This window comes from Arvicanthis niloticus, chromosome 22, assembly GCF_011762505.2.
Source record: "Arvicanthis niloticus isolate mArvNil1 chromosome 22, mArvNil1.pat.X, whole genome shotgun sequence".
Classification (NCBI taxonomy): Eukaryota; Metazoa; Chordata; class Mammalia; order Rodentia; family Muridae; genus Arvicanthis; species Arvicanthis niloticus.
Window position 1 is genome coordinate 38,818,827 of NC_133429.1, and position 20,448 is coordinate 38,839,274.

At 46.0% G+C, this 20,448-nt stretch overlaps 1 protein-coding gene and 1 long non-coding RNA gene across 2 annotated transcripts; one reads left to right on the top strand and one right to left on the bottom strand.

Moving 5' to 3' along the window:
• Positions 1–9,246: 9,246 nt before the first annotated feature.
• LOC143435719 (uncharacterized) lies at positions 9,247–13,263 on the bottom strand. The gene is made up of 2 exons (XR_013106182.1): positions 13,166–13,263; positions 9,247–9,439 (listed from the first exon to the last, which is right to left on the bottom strand). It is a non-coding gene; the product is annotated as an uncharacterized LOC143435719 (long non-coding RNA).
• Positions 13,264–14,743: 1,480 nt separating this feature from the next.
• Positions 14,744–17,220, top strand: Lrrc10 (leucine rich repeat containing 10). The gene has a single exon (XM_076920292.1). It carries the CDS (start codon positions 14,785–14,787, stop codon positions 15,685–15,687), a length of 903 nt encoding a protein of 300 aa, XP_076776407.1. The 5' UTR covers positions 14,744–14,784; the 3' UTR covers positions 15,688–17,220.
• The last annotated feature ends 3,228 nt before the right edge of the window (positions 17,221–20,448 follow it).

The window sequence follows — 20,448 nt, forward strand, 5'->3', positions numbered from 1 at the left end:
AGAAATCCACCTGCCTCTGCCTCCCAAGTGCTAGGATTAAAGGCGTGCGCCACCACTGTCCGGCTCCAAGAACACTCTTAAAGATACTTTCCACCAACCACTTCCTACCTTCCATTTTACCCATGATTCCTCTCTGATTTCTACAGATTTGCCTTTCCAGCAACAGGTGTTTCTTAGGACACCCAGGGCAGCCTGACCTGGAGTTTACGCCAGCATTTCACTCGTGTCCCAAACTGCCCCAAGGCACTACCCAGAAAGAGCCAGGGTTTCTAAGGAACAGGTCACATGGAACAAGTCAGATGGGGATGAGAGGACAAATCCACTGCTCTCCCAGCAGGTATTCTAGAAGGGGCAGCTGGGGACTTGGGGCTGCCTCACCTCCGTCACTGGATATTAAAGAGCCTGGTCTTAGGCTCAGAGCTTGGTGAGGCCTGGACAGCCAGAAACCAGGCCTGAGATACTGGGGAAGTTTGGCTGTGGACACCAGAGGGATGTGGCTCTCTCCACAAATCCTTCCACTTTTCTTCAGTTTCTTTAAAAGCGTCTCCCTCTTGGTGAAGCCTTTGAGCCTCTCACATCGGGACTGCGACACCTCCCGCTGGATGCAGCCACTGTCTGTGCAGTTTGTAGCTTGCGACCAAAAGCTCGCTCATCTACAGTGCCCGGTTGCGGCTTCTCTCAGAACTTGGAAGTGAATGAGAAAAATAATGAAATAAAAGGAGGGGGACATATCTACTTCTCAAGTACGGGAGATATTTTTATTATAACTATAAGGGAGAAAGTAAGCAGAGGGAAGGGCCCAGGCTGAACATGGCCAGGAGACCAAACCGGACTGCAAGAGGGGTGAAGTGGGGTGGGGTGGGGTGAGGGAGAGGAAGAGAGAGAGAGCCATGGACTGAGGCAGCCCAGGCCAGGAGGCCAAGAGCATAAAGGGCAGACAAGAGGACGAGGAAACCAAAATGACTAGATTATATAAGGAAGAGAAGCCCAGCCCCTGGGCTGAAAAAATTTAGAGTAGTGGGGCAGGGTATGCAGCAATATTCTGTACCAGATAAGGATGAGGGATGGTGGGAGAGCCTGGCGGCAAGTCTGCTTTGGTATGGTAGCCATTTGTCTGGGGGTTTAAGACTTAACAGCAAGTCTGGAGAGCAGAGAGTCTGAGAGGGCCTGCCTATGTAAGGCCTCCACAAAGGGAGGACCTCACCCAAATCTCGAGAATTCACGGCCACCCATTAACTCACAAGACACCGAATTTGATGCAATCAGCAAGAGGTATATTTCAATCAGTATACTGAGGTCAAGACCCATGACCCACGCAGGGGCAGTGGGGTCTGACACCGGGGCTTTGGAGACAGAGAGAATTTAAAGCCAAAAACCACAACTTGGGGGGGGGGGGGGGCGCAAACCTCAACCCAGGGGGAGTGAAGGAGGGTTATTGGAGACTACCTGTGGAAAGTCCCAGTCCATTATTCAGTTTGTGACAGGGTCCAAGGAACAGTCATGGGGAACATTTTGTATAGGCTATTCTCTAAGAGCCTGTACGTAATCAGTCATCTATCTTGTGGTCAGCCAAGTTCCTGAAACACAGAGCTCACGACCAAGCTGGCTTGCATTCTTGGTTCTATTCAGTCTGCTAGGAGGCTTTGAATTTTTTTAACCCTTTCACCTGCTGCTGCCTGTTCACACTGTTCTTCCAATGTACTGCTTCTCCGTAACACAGCAAGAACTCCAGTAGAGCCAGCGCCAAATTATGACCACGTGGAGGGCGGCCATGATGCTGAAACTCTGTTCCAGAGTCCCTGCACGAGGCCTTACCCTCTCCTCTTCATCTTAAAGCAGAAAACGGTGCTAGCATCTAAGGAGCAGTCTGGACATGGTATTTACATAACACCCCGTACAAAAAGCCCTCAATATGGGGGACGGCAAGAAGGCAGATATTATTATTAAAAATAACTGCAGAATCGGCTCAAAGTAAACATCATTTTTGCCAAGAACCTCAAGCGTTTCCTGAAACAGAGGTCCAGACCAAGCCAGTGTCACACTAATGGTTATCGGGTGCATGTAAGCTGGACCTGTTCTGTGCGTTTCGTGTGCGTCACTCTATCCCTTGGATCTATCCAACAATAGAGGCACTGCTACTTTCTAGGTTTTACGAATGGAAACCAAGACGTGTTAACGACCCACCTCAGCTGCCTGGTAGTGTGTTTGCCTGGCATTGCACAAGGCCTTCAGTCCAATCCCAAACAATAAAAATAAACAAAAGCAAACTAAACAAAAGACCCTTGCAAATAGAAAAAACAGGCTCAAAGAAAACCTTAGCACACGACAACATCCAATGTTGGGAAGCTGAGCGTTGGGGGCTTCGTTCAGGGCTTGGGGAACGTGAGTGAGACAGTACAGGGGCCCTGTGAGTCTCTGTAGTAGTCCAGTTTAATGTCTTTGCTGCTGAAGCTGGCACAGTATAGCCACTTTGGAAGACAGTTTGGGAGACTGGTAGGTTCTGCAAAATCCACGTGTGCTCCTACCGTATCATCGAGCATCCACGTGTGCTCCTACCGTATCATCGAGCAGCCTGTGCTTTTCAGTGTTTATCCAAATAAATCAAACACTGATGCACACACACAACACCTGCAAATGAGTGTTTATGTTTGCAACAGCTTTCTTCGTGACTACCAAAATTAGTAATGGAAGCAGCGTTAGTAATGTCATGGAAGTAGCCAGAATGCCGCTCAGTAGGTAAGCAAGGAAATAGCCCACGCATCCAAACAGTTTCCATTCAGTCTGAAACAGAAGTGAGCTGGCAAGCTGTGAGATCTTGCACAAAGGGTATAAATCACATATCCAAGAGAAAGAGGCCAGTCTGAAAAGTGACATCCCATACGATTCCAACTGTACGATGTCCTAAAAAGGGGGATACCATAGAGATAGAAAAGAACGGTCATGGGCTGAGGACAAGATTGATTGATGCACCAGGGGGCGTGGTTTAGGGCACTGACAGTACTGTATACGTTACCGCAAAGCTGGGTGACAAGTAATCATATACTTTTCAAAAGCTATAGAATGCACCACACCACGAGTGAACCCTAATATAGGTTGTGGATTTGGGGTGACAATGTATGACAGGGGAGATTTATCAGTTGTAGATTACACAGCGCTCTGATGGGGGAAGGGGGTGTTAATAGTGACTGACTTTGAAGTCTTGTAGACACCATGACCGAGGTAACTCTTATAAGGGAAAACATTTGATTGGGGCTGACTTGCGGGGTCAGAGGTTCAGTTCTTTATGGTCCTGGTGGCAGCATGCAGACAGATGTGGTGTTGGCGGAGGAGCTGAGAGTTCTACATCAGGGTCTGCAGTCAGCAGGAAGGAAAGAGCCACCAGGCCTGGCTTGAGCTTCTGAGACCTCAAAGCCCATCCCATGATGCACTTCCTCCAACAAAGCCACACCCACTCCAACAAGGCCCCACCTCCTAATAGTGCCACTCTCTACCGACTTACAGTGGGGGGAGGGGCATTTTCACTCAAACCATCACAAAGTGGGCGGGACAGGAAGCATATAAGAAATCTCTGTAATTTCCACTCAATCTTGCCGCAAACCTAAAACCTATTCTTAAAAGCTTAATTTTATGGACTGTAGCTGTAGCTCAGTGACAGCGCACTTACCTAGCATGTGATAGCCCCTGTCAATCTCTGACATCACAAAAAGAGCGAAGTTTTCCAATGGAAAACAAAACAACAAAACAAAAACAAAAAACAATTGGCTTCAGAGAGCATCTCTTGACCAGTATGCTACCCCAGCCCACAGCCGTAATAACTAGAAGAGGGAAATCCTAACTTTTGACAGAACTCGAAAAGAAAAATGTGTGTGAGAGAGAGGGTGTGGGGAGAGCGCTGACCAGGGAGATTGTGTACAAAGCAGCTTTGTACACCCGCCCCCAGCTTGGGCCACTCCTCCCTCACGTGTGGTGTTTGCTGTTGAACACCTGAAGTGTCTCATGAGGCCAGCATCCCCAGGGCCTTCTGGTCAGAAAAGCAGCTGTGACTCATCTGGGCACTGGGAACAGAAAGCATTAACAGTAGAGTCAACACACCAGGAAAGCTCTCGGTCCACCAGAGCAGTCTCCACTCTGGCCGCCCTATTTTTAGACAGAGGTTTGTTCTTTCCAAACCTTTGCTTCTGACCGAGGAGCAGGTTGGTGATATCCTAAGAGTCTTTGACCATTGTTCAAAATGCCAAACAAACAAACAAAAGGAAACAAGGCTAACCAGGGGCACTGTGGAGCATAGCTTTAAGCCCCGGGAGTCTGGAAGTGTAGGCCTTGGAAGGCGCTTACTAACCAAACAGTAGCAGCTCGCCAGCCTCTCTAAGAAACCGTTCAAAATCAACAAAAAAGCAAATTTTGCTATAAAAGAAGCAAGTATCTGTATGAGAAACTTTGGTGGCGACAATCGACTCAAGAAAAATCCAATTAAAAGAGGACAGTGTGGGGCTGGAGAGATGGCTTAGTGGTTAAGAGCACTGACTGTTCTTGCAGAGGTCCTGAGTTCAATTCCCAGCAACCACATGGTGGCTCACAACCATCTGTAATGGGATCTGATGATGCCCTCTTCTGGAGTTTCTGAAGACAACGACAGTGTACTCATATACATAAGAGAGACAGAGAGAGAGAGAGAGAGAGAGAGAGAGAGAGAGAGAGAGAGAGAAAGAGAGAGAGAGAGAACGGACAGTGCGTTAGGTGTACAGTACAGTTTCAGAGTTTTCAGGCCCTGTGGCAACTTGGACCCATTTGGGGGAGAGCCTTTGATGTAGGAAAAAAAATGCCATAACGACCCTGTGGTGAATAAAATACAAGACCAGTCAGGCAGGAAGAGACTAGAGACTAGAGATGGTCCCCTCCAGTGCATGTGCCCGATCACCTTACTTTCCCAGGAGGCCTCAATCTCCTGACGATTCCATACTGTGCCAATATTGTCCCAATAACACCACAAGCCAGCGACCAAATCCCTTACAGATGAGCCCATGAGAGGCATGTCAAACCCAAAGGACTCCAGAGACTAAAGAGAAAGTTTTTATTTTTCTATCACCATAGGAATAGGCTATAGGGAACTGGTGTGAGCCCAGGAGGATATAGAGTTGACTAGGAAAGTTTTAGGTCTTTCTGAAACCAATCTGAAGGACAGATAGATCTAGGAAAGGGAGACGCCACCACCTCCATGCTGGCCCCGGGCCCAGCCATTTGAGTATCCAAGGACTTCCTGAAATAATCTTTTCCCCACATCTGATGATAACACTAATAATAAAGGGATTAGAACATGAAGGAAGCAGTTTCCGTGTGTGAGGTACTTTGAACCCAGTATCTCCGTGACCTCAGGCCGAGCCCAATTTGGCAGATAAGTAAACTGAGGTTGTAAGACCTCACCGACCCCAGTCCACAGCAAGGTTGATTTTAAAATCTGAGTTTTAATATCTACTCCCTGTGAGCACATAGCCCATGAAGGCCCTCTATGTTTGTCGTGTTGGTCCCTCTAATTGTCTTAGGGAGATGTACAAAGCAATAGTGGGCTGGGACCTTGTTGATTTTAACTTTACGATCTGGAATTTGAATGAAAATTCAAACAGCCGTGTATTTCTCAAGCTTGATCTCTGACCCATCTTCCACACTTAGCCTAAGCGTTAGTCAGGGTTACTACTGCTCTGTTGAAGCACCATACTCAAAAGCAACTTGGGGAGGAAAGGTTTTGTTTGGCTTATGGTTCCACATCACTGTTCATCATTGTGGAACCTGGAGGCAGGAGCTGATACAAAGGCCGTGGAGGGGTTCTGTTAACTGTCTTGTTCTCCATGGCTTGCTCAGCCTGCTTTCTTATAGAACCCAGGACCACTAGCCCAGAGATGGCACTTCCCACAATGGGCTGGGTCCTTTGACGTCAACCACTAATTTTTAAAATGCCCTACAGGCTTACCTACAGCCCAATCTAGGGAGGTTTTGTTTTGTTTTGTTTTGTTTTCAGTTGGGGCTCCCTCCATTCCAATGACTCCAGCTTGTGTTAAGTGGACATAAAACTCACCAGCAGAACCAGACATTTCCAGGTAAAATATGCCTAGCATTTGTTAACACTAAAGTCTCCCAGCAGAATGTTCACGCTTCCTAGCTTGATGGGTTGTTAGGGATACAACCGTCTTCTTTCCAGAAAAGGAGAAATAGATCACGGAAAGATAAGCAAGGAAACAATTGATAGAGTTCAAAGAGACTTTCAGAGTTCAGAGACCTTCTGAGTCCAAGTCCTGGACCCTTCAACTACACTGCCTACATATAGATGGCAGTTCAAGTGGGCTGTGTCTAGCAAAGATCAGAACCAACAGACTCCTGAAACAGAGCCATACTGATGCCAAATCTCCCCTCCTCATGAGTAGATGCAAACAAAGAAAACATCTCGCTCACTGTCTTAGTGAGGGTTTTACTGCTGTGAACAGACACCATGACCAAGGCAACTCTTATAAGGACAACATTTAGTCATAAGGGGCTGGCTCACAGGTTCAGAGGTTCAGTCCATTATCATCAAGGTGGGAACATGGCAGCACCCAGGCAGGAATGGTGCAGGAGGAGCTGAGAGTTCTACATCTTCATCTGAAGGCTGCTAGCAGAATACTGGCATCCAGGCAGCTAGAATGAGGGTTTTAAAGCCCACACCCACAGTGACACACCTACTCCAACAAGGCCACACCTCCTAATAGTGCCACTCCCTGGGTCAAAAGTATACAAACCATCACACTCACCCTGAGGCTCTGAAGGGGCCAAGTTTATTTGTGGCACTCTGCAAGCCAGATGCACCCAGACGTCTTGTCTTATAAGCTACTCACAACAGTCACACAGACACTCTCATCCTGCTTTATAACACACCTCCCAAGCAGAAGCACCAAGGACAGCTCCAGCTGATGAGATTCCTTGAGCTGATCCAGGGCCCCTGCTTCACAATGATTACATCAGTGGGGATGCGCTTACCAAAAGATGTCCAATCTTAAGTGCAAAAAATACAACAATGCCTTCTAGATATAAATTGTATTGAATAGATCCTGAAAAAAAATAGAGAAGGTATTAAGGGTAGCTCAGTGGTAGAGCACTTGCCTAGCGTGTATGAAGCCTGGATTTCAGTTCCTGAAGAAGAGAAAGAAAAACACAGACAGACAGACAGACAGACAGACAGACAGACAGACAGACGTGTGAGTTTATGAGGCTGGTGTCAATTTACTTGGGTTTAATTCCATTCATTCCAATATCAACTCAGCAGTGTATTGTTACAGGATATTTGAACCTCTGTTTAGTGGTAGTGAGGCTCAGCCCTTGGCACACACCTTTAATCCCTCTGGCTGGAACACAGACACACCCTTTCTACTCACCTTTAATCCCAACAATGAAGGTAAAGTTAGTTGGTAGAAGGAAGCACTCATGTTTGAAAGTGATGTCTAATTGAGTGGCAGACAAAGTGACGAATCAGAGAAAGATTTGACAGAATATGATATGCCCAACTCTCACAAGAAGAGAGAAGAAAGGAAAGCTACTTAATGGAGAGACAGACAGTACAGGAGGAAGAGAGTAAAATACAGGATACAGTAGAATTTGTGGAGACAGTAGAGTAAGTGGAGAGGGAGAGTAGAGCAGCAGAGAGGGAGGAGGAGGTGGTTTTACCAGGAGAGTTTTAGAGAGACAGGCTGAAGACAGAACAAGCTAGAGATTAATGAAGACAGAACAAGCCAGAGAACAAGAAAGAGCCAGAAGATTAGAACATATTGCCAAAGTTAGTATAAGGCCAAGCAGAATAATTCAGAAGAAGTTTAAAAAAGAGGCCAGATTGAACCAGTCAGCTTGGGGAGTAGTTTGAACCATAACAGTTGAGTTGAACCAGCCAGCCAGGGATCACAAAGAACTAGAAAGGGTGAGCTTATCAGCAGTAAGTCTTGGAGGCTGCAAGTATTCTAGGCCTAGATAGATTGTATGAAGGCTAGACGCTTCCAGGATTAGGCTTAGGTCAGCAGATGGAAGGGAGTAAGCATCAGAGACCACATTTACAAGAGAAGAATAAAAGATATTGTTACAATGTATCCAGGCTGGAAGGTGGCAACCAAGGAGAGCTGCTGCCAAAAACTAAGAGTATGCCAACTGCTCTGCCAAGGACGAGTTCACAAACCCTGATAGACCAGTCAGGAGCAGATCCGATGCAATCACGCCAGAGTCTTTATTCACAAGCTCAAGTCAGGATCCCCCACCTGCCAGCTGGGGGGTGGGGGTGGGGAGGTTTTCTAGCCTGGTAAACATCTAATCAGAGAGCTACTAAGGTCTTTACCATAATTGGCTGGTGCTGGGAGTCAAACCATAAACTTAACTTCTATTTCCCTCCCCTTTGGTGGGTGTTAGATAGAACTCGGGCTGTTGGGGGCGTTGTCCTGGTTACTCCGGATTTGGTGGGGGAGATTGATGCTGGTCTTGTTGGGGGTTAGCCTAGAAACTGAAGCTAAGCTCGAGTTTCATTGTGGGGTAAGTTGGAAACCAATGCTAGGTACCGGCCTGTTAGTTGACCTAGTTCAAATTCTCTAAAATAGAGTCTGAATTTAAAAGACTTGGCCTCTCACAGCCTCCTCTGATGTCCCCTCATCTACAACTATCTAAAAGCACACCAGCCGCAGACATCTCCTTCACTGTTTAGAATTTGCATCCTCTTCCCACACACTAGAGGTGGCAGCGGCTCATTGATTTCCGAAGCTTCAAGGATTCCAGGAGGTTCTAAGTCGCTAGGAGTTCCATCGATGTGACTCGAGCTGCTTTCCAACCACAGCAAAAGTCTACATCCCAGAGAGATTCGAGGAGACACCAGGCACACCTGACAGAGAAGATGCAGAGGGCTGAGTGGAAACCCCTGACGTATGTAGGCCAAGTTTCCTCTCTGCTCTGTGTATGAACACCCACTTGGTCCTTATCAGAAGAACCATCATCATCCACATCTGAGAAATTTAAACTTGTAAACAGGTTAAGCCGCTCTTCCGAGGTCATCTAGCCAAAGGATGACAGATTTTGGTGCTGAGGGGGTGTCTGAGTGTCACGTGGTACTTCACAGGTGGATTTCTCTCCTAACCCCATTACCGAGATGAAGAGAAGAAGAACAGAGGAAGGAGGGAGAGAGAGAGGAGAGGAGAGAGGAAGCCAGAGACTGAGACTGTAGGAGGCTTGGCTTGGTGGGTCCTTTGGTTTTTTTTTTTAAATATTTATTATTTAATGTATGTGAGTACACTGTTGCTGTCTTGAGACACAATAGAAGAAGGCATCGGATTCCATTACAGATGGTTGTGAGCCATCATGTGGTTGCTGGGAATTGAAGTCAGGACCTCTGGAAGAGCAGTCAGTATTCTCAACCGCTGAGCCATCTCTCCAGGCCTGGTGGGTCCTTTGTAAAACATAGACAATTCAAATTCCACAGGTTCAAATCCAAAGCTTCCTTCACAATATTAACCCATAAACCCACAATTTATTAGGAAATTTTAGAAATATCAAGACTGCCAAAGGAAAGTCAAAACAAAACAAAACAAAACAAAACAAAACAAAAAAAAAACCTGTATGATGTGCCTTGGGCCCAAGCTGGCCTTAAACTCACAAACCTCAACCTCAATCCCCTGAGCGCTGGTAGCTGGGAACAAATGCATGCACAACTACAATCAGCTGCAACAAAGGAACATATGGTGATGCTGCTTTCATTACTATCATTATCTTTATATTCTAGATGTGGGGTGGTCATAAAGTTCTGTGGCACAAACGTAGAAATCAAAGAACAACTTTGTGGAGTTGGTCCTCTCCTTATATCTTGACAAGGGGTCCAGAAATTAAAGTCAGGTCACCAGGCTTGTCCGGCAGGCAACCTTATTCACTGAGTCATTTGCCTGGCCCGGAAGGAATTCATAAAAGGCCAGTTGTATCAGTTGTATGTGGAGAATTTCAATACTATCCTACCCACTGTATTACATTGAAAGAAAACCTTCCCCAAGATTACAAACAATTTGTTCCGTGAAGAATATAAGCTCCTAGTTGTTTAATCTGCTGGTGATTTGGTGATACAGTTCTCAGGAAGAAGACCAAGTGTCTCACACTGGCACAGACAGCTAAGGGTTTCTCAGCCTTGGAACACGGCATACATACTGGAGGTGGATAATTCTGAGTTGAGGGGAGGGTCTGTCCTGCACACTGTAGACTATTCAGCAGCACCCCGCCCCTCCCCACTAAACCCTGCTGTCTCTCAGTTACAACAGTCTCCTCTCTGTGGGAGGTTGACCACAAGGAGCAGTCGATCTTAGACAACTTAGGCGGTTTTTTTTTTTTTTTTTTTTTTTTTTTTTTCTCCAGCGTGTACAGCAATGGTGATTCTGTATCAAAACCAGGCAAATAAACAAAGTATTCATATGTTACCAACGGTCTCCTGGAGGAGGAAAATTGCTATTAAGAACAAAGGCCATGAGACTGGAGGGACCAGGAAAGAGAGCATGCTGGTCTTTCAGAGGACCCAAGGTTAGTTCCCAGCATCCTATCAGGTGACTCAAAACTAACTCCCAAAGCTCTCGAAGAAATACACAAGGTCTGTTTTCCAAGGGTGTTAAACTTTTCTTAGCAGTTTATTGTTGAGCCAATAAAGTTTAGTTCAATCCTAAAAATGGAAAAGGAGGAGGAGGAGGAGGAAGACAGACAGACAGACAGACAGACAAACACAAGGTCCAGATTCAGATCATAAATGCTCTTCTTAATAGCAGTCCTTACCCTTAATACTAAACTCTACCGCCACCTTGTGAACAGAGTGTGGTAGTATCCCTCTGAACTCATCAAAATCTAACTTACAAAATATAGTAAAAACAGAAGGTTTTTTTTTTTTTTAACTTTTAAAATCATGGAATCAGGTAGCGGTGGGATATGCCTTTAATCCCAGCACTCCAAAGGCAGAAGCAGGTGGATCTCTGTAAGTCCAAGGCTAGCCTGGCCTACAGGGAGAGAGTTCTAGGACAGCACAGAGAAACCCTGTCTTGAAAAAATAAAATAAAAAACAAAAAACAAAAAACAAAAAAAATCATGGAACCAAGCTAATCAAATGCCATGCTGGCGGGAGCTGTTTTGATGGATGGCTCTGGTTTCAGTCTTTACTGGTGGTGGGCAAACAGACAGCTGATGCACCCATTCCTGTGTGAGTCGTACTTCTAACGTTGATATAGTTATGGCTCCGAATGTGACCTGATTCTTTTGGAGTCTCAGCGTCATAAACCCCCCACTGAAGACCTTTTTGCATTGGGTGATTGTTTAGAAAAACCACTCGGGTCCCAGCTCTGGGGAACAGCACACATTCCATCTTAATTAAACCTGCTTGAAGAGACTGTTCACAATTATCACATAGATACAGGAAGAAAAATCACCTCGCAGGACCGGGCAGCCAGCCACGGGAGAAACAGGGAACCCCAGACCAGTTCTGGGGGTATGTGTGGTTCTTTTTGTCTGTGGGCAGGCAACTCACTTTATATTTAACTCACCTTATATTTAGGGTGCCCCTTACTTTGTGAATCTTGGGGCTGGAAAACATGGACTCCCTGTGACTGAATCTGAGAACTTAACTCCAGTCATCCTTTTCAGCTAGGGTGGGACAAGGACAAATGACTCCTCCCTGTGTGCCCCGATTCAGCTGCTAGTGATACAGGGAAACAGAAGAGAGCTACGTAAAGCCCACTGCTGCAGAAGAGACAACCAGGGGTCAGGGCAGCAGTGAGTAGCATGGGTCATAGACACAAGTCAGCAGAAAACTATTTCCAAATCATGAGACTGATGCTCAACTCCCCACCCTCACCTGTGGGGCGGGCGAGCTGGTGGTAAAAAGCTGGAAGTCCTGTGTGTTGGAACAAAGATTAAGGAAATGCCCTACTTTCCAAGGCCTGGAGCATTCCTCTGTGACATGGGTCTGCTTTGTTAACTACCAGGTTCCCTCAATAAGTGTGTGACGTCATTATAAAGGCTCTCTGAGCCACTTGTTCCTCATAGAAGAAACGGAGTAAAACTACACTTACCTACATGTAAGAATCTTATATGCTATACCAAAGTATGTGGCACTGGGTTTAGCACTTAGCAGGTGCTCAGTAAATAACAGCCAGTAGCAATACCTCTGTTGTTATCATTTCTAGGGACAATGTGGGCACTGCTTCATGACCATTTGTGGTCACCACGGACTAGGCTAAATATAGAGGCAAAGCCGAGCACTTGTCCAGAGACTACTTATTATACTAACACAAAGATGCAAAGCAAGGAAAGGGCTCAAGATAATAGCCCTTGACATTCAAAGTCTAGCGAGGCTGAAACCACCAGCTTTGGTCACAAACCCGTGAGTAGGAAGTGAGTGGTGACAGGTTCCACGGGCCACTCACTGTCCTGGATGTTCCCGCCCTGTGGATCGGCCGGGTCTGTCACAGGGAAGGTGTTGAAGAAGGACCCTGGCGATCCAGTTCTTCCCACCAAGCCAGGCTGCTCTCTCCAAGCAGCGAGCACCACGCTGGTGGGCCAGGTTCTTTGTTTTCTGGGTTAGTTCTATATTTTATTTTGTTATTATCTTTGTTTTGTTTTTAGATGGGGGTCTCACTCTGCAGACCAAACTGCCTGGAAACTTGTTACCTAGTCTGGGCTGGACTTAAGTTTGCAGCAATTCTTCTGCCTTAATGTGTCAAGAACTAGGATCAAGTTTTAATTTTAAAATAATACATGCCCCTTTAAAAAATTCTAACGGGAAAGTAACATTCCCCCATGTCATCCTAACCCTCCAGGAAGATTTCTTATAAACAATCCCCGTTACTTCTTAACAGAAATAGTTGCTCTCACACAAGGATGGATGCATAATTTTTCATAGATGGAAATTATAAAATTGTTTTAAACGTTGCTTGTTTTATTCCCCAGACTTCTAAGTATCTTCCCAAGTCGATTCATATAGATTTATCTGTTTATCTTTAACAGTTATCTTGACTATAACAAGGTAATATAAGGGATCTATACTCTAACATGGTAATATAAGGAGATCTATACTCTAACACAGTAATAACATAAGGAGATCAATACTATAACGGTAATATAACATAAGGAGATCTATACTATAATGACGTACCAGAAGGAGGAGCTGTATACTGTAACATGTACTAGAAGGAAGAGACTCGACTTGGTCAACTCACTTTCCGCCTGCCCCGACTCCGTGGGGTGTTGAATGGGGCACGGGAGCTGTGAGGGGGGAAGTGTCTGTTCCCAGAATTTACTCAGGCATCCAGGATGACCCAAAGTGCTGCCAGTTCCAGCATGTGATTTCCACATGCTTGGCTGACTTGTAAAGTCACCCCAGGTGACAACATGCTGCCAGTGAGCAGGGAAGAGGAGTATGGAGGAAGCGGGGAAGCCTGTGCCCTGCTGTACAGCAAAAGACCCACATCCGGGAGACATTAAACACTTTGGCCTCCATTTCCAGTAGACAGATTTTTAAATTAATAGTTGTATTTGTGTGTGTGTGCATGTGTGTATACACACAAGTGTGAGTCCAGAAGAGGATGCTGTTTCATTATACCAACACACACACACACACACACACACACACACACACACACACACACACACACAAAGCTGCAGTTAAATGCAGTTGTGAGCCGTCAGCTATGAGGACTGGGCTGACATGGAACCTGGATCCCCTACAAGGGCAGCAAGTGCTCTTAACCTTTGAGCCATTTCTCCAACCCCCAGTGGTCAGACCTTGAGGGCCCTCGTTCTTGAGCGGTCCTGGGAATGTTCTGGCTTATCACTGCTTTCTCAACTGGATACTACTATGGACCAGAAGCACAGAGTTTTCATGGGCTTTTAAATGCACCTGGCACAGTTGCCCCCAAGGGTTACATTCTAACTAATCCATACCTTAGAAAGCTAGTCGGCCTGGAGTTTCCTTCTTGTCAAAGAGAAGGGCTTTACTGCGTTTGTTTTGGCAGAAATGGAAACCGGATCCCAAGGCCTCACTTTCTGCTACACGAACATTTTTCCAGCTCAAACGTACCCTTTTAAAGAGTGGCAAGATGCTAGCTGGTGACAAAGCAAGACTGTCCAAACCGGAAGTCATTGCTTCTGATTTCATTATTGGTCCAGGCTTGTTGGAACCGTGGAGCGAATCTGTAAAGGATGGAGGCCTTTGGCAACACTTTCAAGGATGTGTGCTGCCCTCGCATCTGTATGTGCAAGGGTGTTTTAGAACAGCCACACATTATAAGTCACCTACTGATCCAGTTCGAAGAGCCGTTTAGATCATTGTATACACATGTGGAATACTGTGCGAGGATTTAAAGTCATTGTATATTTTATAGCTGCAAGTACAAGACTATGTCCAAGATGTGATGTGACTTTTAAAATTCACATGTAATTTAAAAAATCAATCATTTGTAACAAAAAGGAGACGACTATCCATTCAAATGTTTACAGTTCTACCTACATAGTACAAATATAGGTGTTTTTCATTTTTACCCCTCAACCTTTGTCACAAGTATTTTATCATTAGGGGAAAAAAATCAGGAAAGAGTCGATAAGAGATCGGGGCTTAAGTGATTAAAGACAAATATGTGAGTTGGACGTGACGTCCCAGACCCTGCCTGTCCCGCCTGTCACCAGACACTCGAGCTACTATCAGGAGCACTTTATTCTGTCAAAGTGACTGGCTTTTGTCACAGAATTCCGAGTTATAAAGAGAGGGTAGAAGGGATGCCGAGCAGCGAGCAGAGCCAACCCACTCCCTTGACAGAGTTGGTGGGCAGAGGCTCACCCCGCAACCAGCTTCTCATGGGGAACACCATCCGGGCCCTTGTAGCTTTCATCCCCACCGACCGCTGCCAGAGTTATGTGGTGGGAGACCTCCGGGAGATGCCTCTGGACAGGATGGTGGATCTGAGCGGGAGCCAGCTCCGTCGCTTCCCACTGCACGTGTGCTCCTTCACCGAGCTGGTAAAGCTCTACCTCAGCGACAATCACCTTCACAGCCTGCCTCCCGACCTGGCACAGCTGCAGAACCTGCAGATCCTGGCCTTGGATTTCAACAACTTCAAAGCTCTCCCCCAGGTGGTGTGTACCTTGAAACAGCTCTGCATCCTCTACCTGGGCAATAACAAACTCTGTGACCTCCCGGATGAGCTCAGCTTGCTCCAGAACCTCCGGACCTTGTGGCTTGAGTCCAACTGCCTCACCCGGCTGCCCGATGTGGTTTGTGAACTGAGTCTCCTGAAAACCCTGCATGCGGGTTCCAACGCCCTACGTCTGCTGCCCGGCCAGCTCCGGCGCCTGCGCGAACTCAGGACCATCTGGCTCTCAGGCAATCAGCTCGCTGACTTCCCCTCAGTGCTGCTTCACATGCCCTTCCTGGAGGTGATCGACGTGGATCGGAACAGTATCCGCTACTTCCCCAGCCTGGCCCACTTGACAAATTTGAAGCTGGTCATCTATGACCACAATCCTTGCAGAAATGCCCCCAAGGTGGGCAAAGGTGTTCGCCGCGTTGGGCGATGGGCAGAGGAGACGCCTGAGCCTGACCCCAGAAAAGCTAGGCGATATGCACTGGCTAAGGAAGAGAATCAAGAGCCACCCTCTCCCCTCCTTCCTCCCAGCTCTTGAGCAGCTGCAGTTGAAGGCCAATTCAAAGGACCCAACAGTTCCGAAGGCATTAAGAGCAGAAGGGATAGACCTGGCTCATCCCAGGGCAGGTGGAGAGCCAGTTGAGATGCTGTAAAGGAATATTGCAAAGCAAACATTTCCAGTCCACAGCACCTCTTCCTAGGGGAAGCGTGTGTGCTGTTGCTGGCCTGTCACTCCTGTGCCAGAGGCAGCTCCTTCATATGAGCTATTTTGAAACACCGAAGAGCAAGGACCACAGCCTCTCTTCCATACACTATGCAGAAGTGGCTGGTCACAACGCTGGTGAGTGCTTCAAAGACAGTATTTATTAAAATAAAGAAAACAACGCTACCAAATGTTCAGGTCTCTAAGCTCCATCTAGTATCAATGTATTGTTACTAATTTGGCTCCTGAAAGAGACAACTCTACCTAATCAGTCTTGATTCGAAGAAAAAAAAAAAAAAAAAAAGCCTGTGATTACACAGGCTTGAGCTTCCCAGTCCTTTACCCCCTGCTGTAAGCACCATGAAGCCTTTCCATGGAGTTTTGCTTCCCAGCTTCCCAGTGGTTCAAGCTGGTGTCACTTACTTTCCTTTGTAAGGTTTGACCTAAAGTCCACTCAGTTTACTGTCATCTGAAAGGTCAAGCCTTTCCTTTCCTAGGCAGCCTCCTGATGGCTAGGGTGAGTGCAGGCTGCCCTCCAGAACAGAACCATGTGCCCCGAGTCTACCTTGTTAAAGACAGAATGTAAAAATCAGTTCACCTAAAACATGTCTTTGAAGTTTGAAGTGGAAGTCTCAGCTTTTATTTTGGCTTTTATCATAATTTGTTTGGGTTTTTGTTCATAGGGTCTGTTGACAGTCTACAAACCTAGGTATTTTGGCCATTATTTAGAGAAGAATGTATCAAAGACACATACATTCTAAACTGCTGTATGTGATTTAATAACCTTTTCAAAACACAAGGACAGAAATCGTCATCTTAACTAAGACAAACCATATTAAGGTTTTATAAAGAGACCACAGGAGGACTGACCTTCACAAGTGTGGTTCTGAAACGTCAGAATCCTTTCAGAAATACCGCTGGCTAAGTCAGAGGAGGTCCTGGAGTATCTCATGACCCTGTCACCACCTCTCTGGTGCAGAGGACCTGCAGCCCAGTGATCAGACCGCCAAAGATGCCTTTAATCATCAAATGTAGTATGTTTATACCCAGAGGGAAAGACTTCTTGAAATGAGTCTGAATTTCTATTAGGTTGCTAGACTGTTCTTTTTTGTCTATTCTTATTCAGGTGACTGAAGCCGTATACTCAGATGACTCTAAACAAGAATTTGCTTTCCAAGGAAGCTTCTGCTATAGCAATTTACAGGTTGCTTTTTTGACCAGTCTTCCCTCTCACAATGAACAGACCTATCTTCTCCCATAAGCTATAGTCTGCAGCCTTGAGTTGAAACTGACCAGAGTTCTCATTATGCAACTGCTCTTAAATCAGTAACATTTGAAGTATAGCCAAGTTGGTTTTTTTTTTTTTTTTTCCTAAATCACTAAGTTTGCAACAAACATACCTTTCTCAAACGTGGCTGATTTTGCTGGAAAAAAATATTTCCAGTCTTAAGCTTTCAACCATGTTTATATGGTATTAACATTTATTAAATTTGTTTATGCCTAGTTCAGTGGTTCTCAACCATCCTAATGCTGTGACCCTTTAACACAGTTCATGCTGTGGTGACCCTCAACCATAACATTATTTTTGTTGCTACTTCGTAACTGTTATTTGCTGTTATGAATTATAATGTAAATATTTCTGGAGATAGAGGTTTACCAAAGGGGTTTGTGAGCTGAGCGCCATCTTCCGATGCACCGTCTTGTAGACACTAAGATCTCATCAGTGAAATAAGAAAGGCTGAAGCACCGAATATTATTTCTCCCCTGGATTTCAGTCTGGAAACCCAAAGGACTGAGGGAAATCTCTTGCAGACCATCCCGGGCGGGGATGAAGCGAGGCAAGCTCTTCCTACTGACCTCCCTCGGTTTTCAGAGATGAGTAGTATGTCATCTTGACACAAGCTAGGAATCATTTGGGAAGGGGGAACTTCAGCTGAGAAAATACCTCTACCAGACCGGCCTGTGGCCAGGCTTGTGTGGCATTCTCTTGATGAACAGTTGGTGCGGGAGGGCCCAGTTCACTAGGAAAGGTGCCACTCCTGGACTGGTGGTCCTGGGTGCTGTGGGAAAGCAAAGGGAGACCTAAGAAGTCCGGTCAGCACCAGAAGAAACCGGTCAGTTTCTTCTCCGACTTCCCCCCCCCCCCCCAGGAGTTATTTCCTAGAAATATAAGATGAATGAAATCCTCTCCTGAGTTTGTGTTTTACCATAACAATAAAAACGCCAGGACACAGCTAACTTGTTTTCTTTTGAGATAGCTTCAATATGATGCCTCAGCTAAACTTAAAACTTGAGACTCCTACTGTGCCTACCCTCACTCGTTTTCAACTGTTAGGAAAACAGACCACCAGGCTTTTCTATTTTGTCCTAAGTGGCATACCACTGTAACCTGTAATTTTGCACTCAGTAAGTGGGATTTGCCAGACATACTGGCACATACCTGCAACCTCAGCACCCAGGCAGCTAAGGCAGGGCTAAGTCAGTCAGAATCTCAGGGGTTGGGGAGGGGCATGGCTTATTGCCCTGAAGTCAACATACATTGAAAACACCTTAGGAGAACACCGAAGTACCATGGCTGAGGGAAGACCCCCCTCCTCACTATGTGGGCTCAGTCTCCACCTCTGCCATTTACTAACCTGTGTGTCTGGATTCCATCCTCAGCACCACAAACTAAAATCTGTTCATGCTGGGACTTTTAAAGTTCTATAGCAATTGTGATCTACAGAAAAGTTCCCACTTTTTTTTTTTTTTTTTTTTTGGTTTTTCGAGACAGGGTTTCTCTGTGTAGCCCTGGCTGTCCTGGAACTCACTCTGTAGACCAGGCTGGCCTTGAACTCAGAAATCTGCCTGCCTCTGCCTCCCAAGTGCTGGGATTAAAGGCGTGTGCCACCACCGCCCGGCAAGTTCCCACTTCTAAAGACATTAAAATGCACCCACGGGAACCTAGCGAGGTAATTCATCTGTACTTACTGTGCATGAGTGCAGTGACGGGTTTAAAACAGAGTATGACTGAAGAGGATAAAGAAAAGGCCCCAGGAGACAGGCGGATTTCTGAGTTCGAGGCCAGCCTGGTCTACAGAGTGAGTGCCAGGACAGCCAGGACTACATAGAGAAACCCTGTCTCGAAAAACCAAAAAAAAAAAAAAAAAAGCCCCAGGAATGGAGGCTACCAATAGCAGCAAACTGTGATCCATACGGCTGAGTTCACAGGGAAGTATCGCTCAAATCCATTCTAACAGCCATGGAAGGAACAGGTCACAGATGTAGAAACCGACACTGGAAACATGGCTCAGTGCTTACGGGGACTAAGCTTGGTTCCCAGAACCCAAGTCAACTATCTGTAACTTTACCTCCTGGGGGACACGACTCCTCTGGCTTCCAATGACACCTGTACTCAAACACAAATGCCCACCCGTAGACACAAAATTAAAAATAAATCTTAAAAAAGAAAGCAGAACCAGATTTTGTAGAGTTCAAGTTGCTCTGAGAATCAGGAAGTGATTCCCACCCACATCCTGTCAGCACCTCCCCAAGTTAAACAGCCGCAAGCCAGTCCTCAGGGGAGCCAGCCACAGGAGACACAGGTGCAGCCTTACTGGACCCTAGAATCCTACCATTTCCTATGTAGCAACACTCATCATTAATGGCTTTTGGAAGTACCTATTTGGGGTTTGGGTCTGAACACCTCTCACATATGGAGGTCAGAGGAACACTTACAGTAACTGGTTCTCTCCCGACATGTGGGTTCCAGGGATTAATCTCAAGTCCTCCAGCAAGCACCTTTGACCACTGAATAAATCCCTGGTATTAAAAGATAGAGGCTAGAGAGATGACTGAGTAACTAGTGCTCTTACAAAGAAACCGGGTTCAGTTCCTAGCACTGACAGTTCCCTGTGGCTGACAGGCACTCTGACTTCCTTTTAAGGCATCCCATGCCATCTTCTGGCCTCCTCAGACATCTGGCACACATGTGGCACAGATACAGGCACAACACTCACACACATGTATCCAAAGAAAAAGCAGGCTACTCTTCATTAACCCTGAGCCCATCTATGCAACAAAGCTAGTTGTGACTAACCCTGGGGACCCTCCTGATTTAGCCCTTCCAGTGCTGGGGTCAGGTATGTACCCTGTGCTAGGGACGCAAACTCAGGCCCCACACTTGGGTAGCAAGCGTGTTACCGAGCCACTTCCTAGCCCTCTGATACCAACTCTCAAAGCTCCCCTTTCCCCCATGAGGGCATCCTGATGCCCTGGCAGCCAATAAAACTCAGAAGCTTTTGAGCTCTCTTAAATTCTGTGCACTCTGCAATATTCTAATTAACTTCCACATCTATGTCAAGTGTAAATTACACCTAATATATATCTATGCTCATTTCCTTTCTCTACCAAAACAAAAACCCTAACAAAACAGTCATCAGACATCTAAATAAACACACTATCTTAGGACAGTTAAATGTCACTTTCCCAAACTTGATCAGAAATAAAAATGTCGTCTAATAAAGGGTATTTATATCAAAATAAATCAGAACTGTACCTTATAGATAGTACTTCTATCTCCAAATTAATGTTCAGTAAAAGCATGCATGACTGAGA

Bases quoted from the DNA above. Each gene is read 5' to 3' on its own strand.
- Lrrc10 (XM_076920292.1), top strand. From the start codon at position 14,785: ATGCCGAGCAGCGAGCAGAGCCAACCCACTCCCTTGACAGAGTTGGTG.